This window comes from Nicotiana tabacum, chromosome 7, assembly GCF_000715075.1.
Source record: "Nicotiana tabacum cultivar K326 chromosome 7, ASM71507v2, whole genome shotgun sequence".
Taxonomy (NCBI): domain Eukaryota; kingdom Viridiplantae; phylum Streptophyta; class Magnoliopsida; order Solanales; family Solanaceae; genus Nicotiana; species Nicotiana tabacum.
Window position 1 is genome coordinate 120,398,695 of NC_134086.1, and position 10,215 is coordinate 120,408,909.

At 34.2% G+C, this 10,215-nt stretch overlaps 2 protein-coding genes across 2 annotated transcripts; both read left to right on the forward strand.

Annotated features, from left to right (window-relative positions):
• Positions 1-202: 202 nt before the first annotated feature.
• Positions 203-5,166, forward strand: LOC107790487 (cinnamoyl-CoA reductase 1-like). The gene is made up of 3 exons (XM_016612409.2): positions 203-917; positions 2,367-2,716; positions 4,897-5,166. The coding sequence occupies exons 1-3, from the start codon at positions 432-434 to the stop codon at positions 5,051-5,053; spliced, it is 993 nt and encodes a 330-aa protein (XP_016467895.1). The 5' UTR covers positions 203-431; the 3' UTR covers positions 5,054-5,166.
• Positions 5,167-6,552: 1,386 nt separating this feature from the next.
• LOC107772781 (uncharacterized) lies at positions 6,553-8,194 on the forward strand. Its single transcript, XM_075217547.1, has 5 exons — positions 6,553-6,755; positions 6,885-7,134; positions 7,314-7,472; positions 7,556-7,702; positions 7,965-8,194. The coding sequence occupies exons 1-5, from the start codon at positions 6,715-6,717 to the stop codon at positions 8,091-8,093; spliced, it is 726 nt and encodes a 241-aa protein (XP_075073648.1). The 5' UTR covers positions 6,553-6,714; the 3' UTR covers positions 8,094-8,194.
• Positions 8,195-10,215: the final 2,021 nt, after the last annotated feature.

The window sequence follows — 10,215 nt, forward strand, 5'->3', positions numbered from 1 at the left end:
CTTATACAAAAAGGGAAAGAGTTAAAAATACGGATTGAATAACACTTTCTATATTTTGAGATTCAAACTAATTGTATTTATCTATTTTTAAATATGTAATTTTAATTTTAAAAGATAGTGAATAAATCAATATCTGTTTTTTTTTTAATTCCCATATAGACTCTTCATTCTATTTGAAAGGGGATCGCATGTAAGGAACTTCATTCTTGATCGGAAACTGTAGCTACAATTTCGGACCCAATGTGTCATGAAAAATGACGACTCTAATGGATAAAATCATAATAATGGGATTAAAGGATAAGCTTTCGTTGTCTTTTAATCCGATTTCAACTCTTTCACTAACCCATTCATATTACATATATTCACCAACTATAACTTTTATCTACTAATTTAAGTACACAATTCCACTTGAGTTTTACACAATTCCAGTAATGGCAAACGAAAAACCACCAGTTTGCGTCACTGGAGCCAACGGATTCATTGGTTCATGGGTGGTTCAGACGCTCTTGGACCGTGGCTACACCATCATCCACGCCGCCATCTTCCCCGGTTCCGATCCTTCTCACCTCTACTCTCTCGCCGGCGCGTCTAACGCCGGAATCCGCCTATTGGTGTACGAAGTTAATATACTTGACGCCGACGCAGTTGCCAGAGCAATTGAGGGATGTGCCGGCGGGGGAGTTTTCCACGTGGCGTCGCCGTGTACGCTGGAGGACCCCGTGGACCCGCAGAAGGAGCTGGTGGAGCCGGCTGTACAGGGTACTATCAACGTGCTCACGGCGGCGAAGAGGTTTAATGTTCGGCGCGTGGTGCTCACTTCCTCAATCTCCGCCATCGTGCCTAATCCTGGTTGGCCGGAAAATAAGGTCTTCGATGAGTCGTCATGGACTGATCTTGACTATTGCACGTCTCGCCAGGTGTCATTCTTTACCCATACACGTGCATGTCACGTGATATGTTTATTTATTTATTTTCTTAATTTCACTCAAATGTTTGAGTAAATTGAATATTAATACAATTGCAAAGTAATTACTCCTTCCGTTCTAATTTATGTGAACATGTTTGACTGATTACAAAATTTAAGAAAAAATGAAGACTTTTAAAATTTGTGATCCTAAACAAGTCAAAAGGGTTAGAGTATTTTTGTGGTTATAAAAACTTCTCATTAAGGGTAAAATTATAAGTTTAAGCAAATTTAGAAAGGGGTCATTCTTTTTGGAACGGACCAAAAAGGAAATAGGTTCGCATAAACTTTGAATTTTTTATTTATTAATTTTTTTAATAAAGATAAAGTTTATGCATTCACGTTTTGAGAAACAAACCTATGTTCATTCCGATTCAGATGTCTTAATCTTTAAAAATAAAAATTTACTCATTCATCACATCAACACGTGTCTTTCACCTAAGTTTTAGAGTATTTTTCAAACATAGTTAATTAATAGTATGTAAAATTACATGCTTTATCAATTAATCATGGTAAAAAAACACGGTTTCATGGTTAAGTTTATTCTCGTGTATGATTGACTATGCTCCCAAATCTGCATCACTCTCATTAAGATCGTTATTGCACCATATTTAATTTAGATATCCAATTAACCTGTAGTGCTCAAAAACAGAAAAATATGCAGGAGTTTTGCGTGCAACTATGCAGCTTAGTGTCTTAAACTATGCAGCTTACTATTATGTGTACTCTACTACTAGTATTTGTTTCCCAATTTAGTTTTACGAGGTATAAGTATACAACATGTATAATAATTTTACTATTAATTAAAATGAAAATATAAAAAAACATTATTTTCAATTTGATGTTGTAAGGAATTATTTCTATTAATAATAGATGATACCATTCGGTTTTAATTTGAGTTGGTTTATGATAATTGAATGCTTGATGAAATAACATAAAGAGAAGATGGAGCAAAAATAATTGACATTCCAAGAGAGGAACACTGCTTAATATGTATTTCACTTGCCCTTCAACATAACGCTTGTAACTTTGTAAATAGTAGTATAATCGTCTGAAGTTATATAATGTTTATTAATTATATAGCTTAGTTATTTACTTATTCCAGAGCTTTAGGCTTATATAGAGATTGTTGCTTGCATATCCACTACTCTAAACTCTAATACTCTTGTATACTCGAATTTTATCGAGGGTGATGTACTCAATTATTTACCATGTCCTAATATACAGACCTTTCTTTTTGATTTCCTTAACTTCTAAGTTTACTGTTATTTAAAACTTGACAGTTCCTGATTCTGCGATGACCATATATGATAAAACTATCACTCATCCATGCCACTTCAATTATTTGATTACATGGTGAAGTGTTCTTAAACACAATAATCATAATCGAGTTTGATGACAGAAATGGTACCCAGTCTCAAAGACACTTGCTGAGAAGGCTGCATGGGAATTTGCTGAGAAGAATAGACTGGATGTGGTAGCAATTAATCCAGCTACATGTCTTGGCCAACTCTTGCAACCTGGACTGAATGCAAGCTGCGCTGTTTTGCAACAGCTGCTTCAGGGATCAACAGACACTCAAGAGTATCATTGGTTGGGGGCTGTGCACGTCAAAGATGTGGCGAAGGCACAGATTTTGTTGTTCGAGTCCCCTCATGCTTCTGGAAGACACCTGTGTACCAATGGCATTTACCAGTTCGGTGATTTTGCTGAAAGAGTCTCGAAACTTTACCCTGAATTCCCTATCCACAGGTTTGTTGTCATATCTTTTAGTTCATCTTTTGCCCCTCTCTAGTAAGTAATTTCTTTTTAAAATTCTTTTCGCATTCACTTCAAAGATAATATGCCATCCTCAAGTTTAATCTTCTCTGACTGCTTCTCCCTGCTGTTGGCAAAAATAGCATGTATATCATTATATGGATTCTGTATCAGACTTTTGAAACGCCTGGAGTAAATCTGATGACAATCCATGAATTCACATATGTTAATCCAGTCCTATATTCTTCCCAACAAATAAAATTCTAAGTTCTATCACACTGAATTTTTATATAGCCAACTAGTTACTTGTTTACCGCATAAGTCAAAAGCACAGATGCAGCTATGCTTCCTTTGACTAGATAATGATAAAACTGAAATTCTGTGTTGTTTTACATTTGAACGGTATGAAATGAGCAGGTTTGAATCCTTAACAACTGATAGTTGATATCTAGCTGGAAAACTTGGGGAAGAGGACTTTAGTAGTTACTTAAAGGTTGTAGTTGCTAGATTTTCTTCAGCACTACGTATAGACAATCACTTTTATCACCACACTACTTCCTCCATCTCAATGGAAATCACTTACTTTTGCTCTGTCTTGTCCTGAAATGTTTGACCTTTTCTTTTAAAAGGACTTCTTTTGTGCACCAACATCTCCAAATAATAATTATATTAACACTAGTTTATTTTATTTCAAAATTGATAAAATTACTTCACTTTTACATTTCAAGCTACTTCCTATGTCCCTTTAATCGGCCACCATTTAAGCTTTGGAGAGATTACGAGTAAAATGTCTGAATGCTATATTACTGAATAGGGTTAAATGTTTAAAACATTATTTTGAGGTGTGAAAAAGGTAGAGCTTTCAATCACCCACAGCAATAGTATAGACTACTATACTATACTATACTCATTAGAAGAACCTATTAGCATTGTGTTCGTACACTTCCCACAAAATTGGTAAGTGATAATGGAGTGACTACTAAATAATTGTAGGGCAATAATACTTTCATTTTAGTGTAGAATCAACTACTACATGGTTTATAGTAGTGGGGTGGTTGGAACTTGGAGGGGGGCAACAGGAGCTGCTCTGTCACCACTTTGGCATGAACTAAATTTTGCAGTAAGAACCTAACTTCTAGGAGTATAGGTATATATTGCTCTCATTTGATGCATTGACCCCCACCTTCAGTATTAGCTTAAAGGATTTCCAATTGCTCACACATGCAAAAGTCACAACTGTCGAGAATCAAGACCACCTTTATGATATCTAGGCCTTAATAACCCCACTACAAAACTGTTAGGCTACCCAAAGAAACCCCACTATGAACTGCTAGCTACCTCTATAGCCATTCCAAGTCCCATTGGTCTCCTTTCATGTTTCCCATTGAGCTTATCCTTCCTTTTGGAGATTCTATTCTTGTTATCCTGAATAGCTTTTCGATTGAGATATGTTGCTGAAGTTCTGCCTCAGCATTTGTTTAGTTATGTAAAGTTCGTTAACATGTTTCAAGGTCGACATTTTCATAATTTGTACCAGGGTCTGCTTAATCAGCTTAACTTTATTTGATAAGGGTCATAGTCAATCCATAAGCAAGAAACTGGCTTTATAAACTCCTCATATCCGAATTTTATTTCAGTACAATCCACTTTGTCTGTTTGTGCTAGAGTATCTGGATTTTCATGGAATGGAAATGATCTATTAACCATCGGTTTGCTCCTAACTACCATGTGCCTCATATTGAAATGTCTCCTAACTGCATTTATTTAGCCAATGACTCATTACCAAGTTGACTGTGGACTGCATTTTCATGAGCATTGAATGTGCTTTTCTACAAATTCATGTGCAAAACTAGTGCCACTTTACTAACGATTTCCTTTATTCTATGCTTTTATTTACTCCTTGAAATATTATTTAGTCAAATTGGAAGTTTGACAGTAATTCTGCTAGAATACTAGTTGTAACTTGTAAGAGACCATAAATCTAGGTGATGGAATCAGGCAAGACACATAAAGTTGAATAAAAAAATAAGCTTTTATATTTCCCTTTTGAGAATTTCTCTCTTGTCTTAGTTTCGATTGCATAATTTACCATATTTTTATAAGAAAAAAGATTCCTTTTCTTATGATAGGTCTGGTCTTGTCTCAAATAATGCTGAATAAAATTTTGAAAACAGGTTCGCAGGCGAAACCCAGCCAGGCTTGGTGGGTTGCGAAGATGCTGCTAAAAGATTGATTGATTTGGGACTAACTTTCACCCCAGTTGAAGATGCTGTTCGGGACACAGTGGATAGCCTTAAAGCCAAAGGCTTCCTCAAGCAACAGCAGAATTAATTATCTTGAACCCACTTGCTTTTAGAAATTCACATGATTCTTTTTTTTTTTTTTGCTTAGATGGATTCATAATTACCATTAAATGAATGATTTCTATCTGTTTTTTTGGGTAATTTAATTGACTTTTTTAATTCATTTATGATTATCCCTGTGATGATAATTATTATACCTGCACACATGGTGACATCCATTGTTGCTTTAGTTTTCCAATGAGATTAACGGATCATGACCTTTTTTTTGTTTTTAATCCACTGTGATGATTAAAACAATGGATTACCTCTCGTTTTGATTAATATAATGGACACTTGTTAGAATTCATGACCTTTATTTTCTCCATCTATTAGGATCCGGAGCTGATTATTACTGCGATAATTTAATTTTATGATAATGAGTTTTCTTTTTACATTGAACAAAATGATAGGGTATCCAAATCCAATTCTCTACAGTCGAATGTTTAGTTTTGCTTTTGAAAAGATTGATTCGTGATGCTTTCTTGAATTCCTTACAACTCCATGCTCTGTTACTGTGTGAGAATCAGAATTCAGCATAATAGCTCCAAAACTGATTTTTTTTCGATCACCGGAAGATAAGTTATAAAATACCATAAAAGTAATAAGTGAAACTGTTTTACTTTTCAAGTACTGAGAACTGATCTAGCTGGTTTAGCCAGGTACTGTTACTGGAATTATTCTAGTACTTTGATTGGATTTATATTTATTATTTTAAAAACAAGAAAAAAAAATCGTAAAGCAAATAATACTCTAATTCTTTTTCAGTAAGAAAGTAATTTAACTTTTGTCTATTAGGTATTTGTTGTGTTACATTTTTGTGAGTTAGCTTAAGTGGCACGTGATTGAGGGGACCAAAGTTAAAAGATGGAACCTTTTGTGTATGTTGTTGTCACCCATAACCAAGCAAGTTTAGGTAGAAAATAAATGAATTGTGAGCAATATTAGTCTGGCTTTAGTTGTTAGTCTTTTTCTTCATTTCATTTTTTTTTTGGTAGATAAAAAGAAAGATGCTTTTATTCGAAAAAGAGGTATAAAGGGGCTAAGGGAGTGGGGAAGATGATGCACATGGTATGTTTCCTAGCTTCTTTTATGTTAGAAGAAGAAAAAAAGAGAGAGAAAGAACTAAGATAAGACATGAAAAACAAAGATGAAGAATTAACGTAAATGAACACTCATCCAATCGCATAAATTAAAAATAGCCGGTTGATATATAATATATGTATAATTTCTATTGTAATTATGTATAATCCGTACATAATCTATATATATCAGCAAGGAAAAATAAATAGTAAATCCGACCGGTTATTACGATAAAGGGAATTGATGAAATAAGAGTGAAGATAATGACTAGCAGTAGTCTGTTCTAATTATGGAGGTTTTCTCTGGCATTCCATGTGCATCAATCACCTCTTCCCACTTCTTATTATTTTAAAGATTTATAAATTATATAACTTCCCCAGTCTTTTCTTTCAAAACAATCTAAGATTGTACTTTGATGTAACAACTACCCACCCCACCACTACTCCCCTACCCCCTCTCAGCCATATATATCCTTCTTAAATTCATCTATCTTCTCCCCTGAGTCTGAGGAACAAAACTAAACAACACCATTCTTAAACTCTCACTATAAGTTTTGTACAACTATTCAAGATGAGTAATACTTCCAGTCCTACACCTTGTAGTAGATCGTGGTAAGTTAATTTAAATGAATATAGTGGTTTGTTACTCTATTTTTCAGATTATCATATCGGACTTGCTATGAAAAGTTGTCTGTTATAGTAAACGGGAGTTAAATTAGAGATTAATTTCTGTTTTTGTAGGTCAATTAGTGAGGACTCGTTGAGAAGATATGTGTTCTATGCAAGTGAGAATTGCATCCAAGAGTTGTTATCAGCTTCCGATTCAAAATGTGGGAATAATGACGGCTGGAAAATACTTGGGTTAGATAACGGCGTGGAGATATCGAAACGCCGTTCAGGTTCACTTCACACTTTCCGTAGCCGTTGGTTGCTGAAATCTGTATCTCCTCAACAGTTTATTACTGTGGCTAATGCCATTGATGCTGCTAGGGTGAGTTCAAATTATCAAGTTGGCCTTTATCTATTCTTAAGAATTGTTACAATCAAACCTTCCTATAACAACCTCGTTTATTCCGATAGTTTTTGATACTATAGTGAAATCCTGTTACAAAGTATATGTCTGACTATATATGTATTTATTTATTTTTGGATGAATGGACGAAATTACAGCAATGGGACAGAGATTTAGTAGAAGCAAGATACATAAAGGATCTAGAAGATAACCTGAGTATTATACGGCTCAGATTTGGGGAAAATTCAAAGCCTCTCTTCAGAAACAGAGAATTTATCGTCTATGAACGTCGTGAAACTATGGATGATGGAACCCTGGTATATATACTTCTAATTTATTAAATGATTTTTTTTTTTTTTTGAAAGATTATGTGGAGGAATTAAAATTTGAAAATTTCCAGGTAGTAGCAGTAGCTTCTCTGCCTAAAGAAATAGCAGCAGGTTTGCACCCAAAGCAAAACAATGCAATTCGAGGCCTATTGTTACAATCTGGATGGGTTGTTGAGAAACTTCACGATGATTCTTGCATGGTCACTTACGTTGTCCAGGTAATTTTTTTGAAAATTTTCAATAAAAAAAATACCAAATTACTTTTTATAACCGCGATGTGTGGACCAACTACTCATAACTTTGTCTGTTGAGGTTTAGGCGGATGGAATAAATCATGTCTTCGAGAGAATTTGAATCACAGTTTCTTCCTATTTTTATCCACTTAATTGGCCGTTAGCGCAAATTACATTTTAATTTCACAAAATGCAAATTCCAAATGAAACTAATCCTTTTGTTTTTTGTTTATTGATTAAATTTCAGCTGGATCCAGCAGGATGGTTACCAAAATGCTTCGTGAATCGTTTCAACACAAAATTGGTTATGATCATTGATAACCTTAAAAAGCAAGTTCTCTCAGCTAGCCCTATTAACAGTGATGATAGTACATGATTACTACTCTGTACAAAAAAAAAAAAAAAACACAAAAAATGGGATGAAAAGTGAGTAATATTTATAGTTTTGAATATATAAATATGAACTTCTTTGATCAATAGTGAAATCCCTCATCCTCCTTACCCCAATCCACCACCACTACGAAAAGGAAAAGGAAAAATAATCTATTGCACCTTTAGTTAGGGAGTGGGGAATGAGAGGGGAGGACCATGCATAAAGTTTTGAAATTTTGAATCATAACAGTTGTAAATAGCCATTGATAGCTACTACTCCTATAGCATGAATTAATTGGTGGAGAATGAATTGGTGGAGTTTCCAATATCATAAGTATATGCGAATATTGTTGAAAGTTGAAAAGACAATATGATGGCAGGAGCATCTTTATATATAAGGATCCATTCATTAATTTCCCAAGTGGTTGCTGCTATGATTATAAACTTCTTGTTTCGATCGAACTAGCATGATTAATTGGGCATTTGCATTTCGTTGAGTACTCGTCATGACCTTCTCTTGCACCAAAAAGAGAACATAAATTTAACTTCTATTCATCGATTGCATATATATTTTATTAGGTCATTTAAAAAAATAATTATAAGTAATTATTCATAATAAATGGGATTAATTGGCTGGAAAGTAAGGCATACAACATAGTATGACATATTAAATACACCGAAAAGTAAATATTTATTTACCCTATTACTTTCTCTGATCCACAATAAGTGATTTTTTGGCTATTTTCACACAGATTAAGAAATTCATCTTTTAATATTAAATAGCATTGAAATTAAGACAAGACGGGTTGCTCTGATGGTAAGCAACCTCCACTTCCAACCAAGAGATTGTGAGTTCGTGTCTCCCCAAGAGCAAGGTGGGAAGTTCTTGGAGGGAAGGATGCCGGGGGTCTATTTGGAAACAGTCTCTCTACCCCAGGGTAGGGGTAAGGTCTGCGTACACACTACCCTCCCCAGACCCCACTAAGTGGGATTATACTGGGTTGTCTCTTCATATAAACACTCCTAACACATATTCCAACACTATTTACTCCAATGACAATGTAAGAAAAAAATAATTAATTCATTCTTAAAATTTGGAAAAATCAGATATTTTGGACCACAAAAAATGATCAAAAATCACTTATTATGGACCGGAAGGGAGTAAAATATATATATATATATATAAGCTGAACCCCTTAACATATTTGAAATTTTTAGGAGCAAAACTAGTTAGTTTGGCTATTCAACTTGTCTTTGCCCGATTTGTTGGTTCCAGCCACAAAATCTCTCTTTTAGATTAATGGCGTCGATGTCAAATGATCAAATGATTTTTTTTCTTCTGTGGCGAAATTGAAAAAAATATGAAAACTCGTGCAGTTGTATTGTGATTAACACTGAATAACATCTTTTTGCTCTCTCAATAAACACATTCCTCGTAAACGGTTCTATCTATCGTATGTGACATATCTTTCAATAACCCATAATCTACGTATATGGCTAGAAAAAGTAAATAATGAATATGTCCGGCTATTTGCGAAAAGATCCCTCAAAAAATTAACCTTTTCCTGCCAGCCAACACCATTAAACTATTGGTCAGTCGTCGAAAAAGAAGAACACAATAACTGCCAATACTGGCCAACAAAATTAGATTTTGCCTATAGGGAAGTCATGTGTTAGGCATTAGGAATTTACGATTTGGTTAAAAATGAGAGATTCAGCACTTTCTTTCAAAGATTGGTCAAGTCGGACAGCTTTATATGTTGCACCTTTACCTAATTGGAGTAAATGGACTAGCTGTACACATTAATTATGTCAATGCAAAGTGGAGGTCCAATGTTTAATCCCTTCAACTTTGAGGGTTACAATGGATCTAATTACATTAACAATGATGATTATGCCAATTTGGTTTATTTTTCTGAGGAAACAGCATAGACATCAGAGACACAATTTTCAGCGGGCAAAATTCAAAAACAACCAGATATATAAGTGGTAATTCAAAAAATAACTACAGTTTTAAAAATAATCGAAATTTAGCCACTTTTCATGTAAAGATAAATCTGAACAAAAACACTATTCAAAATTAGAAAAATATTCCAGCATAATATATTGGAGTTCGAATTTTTATA

Coding starts and splice junctions, on each gene's coding strand:
- LOC107790487 (XM_016612409.2), top strand. CDS start 432: ATGGCAAACGAAAAACCACCAGTTTGCGTCACTGGAGCCAACGGATTC. Junction 918..2,366: donor ACTATTGCACGTCTCGCCAG/GTGTCATTCTTT, acceptor GTTTGATGACAG/AAATGGTACCCAGTCTCAAA. Junction 2,717..4,896: donor CCTGAATTCCCTATCCACAG/GTTTGTTGTCAT, acceptor TTTTGAAAACAG/GTTCGCAGGCGAAACCCAGC.
- LOC107772781 (XM_075217547.1), top strand. CDS start 6,715: ATGAGTAATACTTCCAGTCCTACACCTTGTAGTAGATCGTG. Junction 7,135..7,313: donor ATGCCATTGATGCTGCTAGG/GTGAGTTCAAAT, acceptor ACGAAATTACAG/CAATGGGACAGAGATTTAGT. Junction 7,473..7,555: donor CTATGGATGATGGAACCCTG/GTATATATACTT, acceptor GAAAATTTCCAG/GTAGTAGCAGTAGCTTCTCT.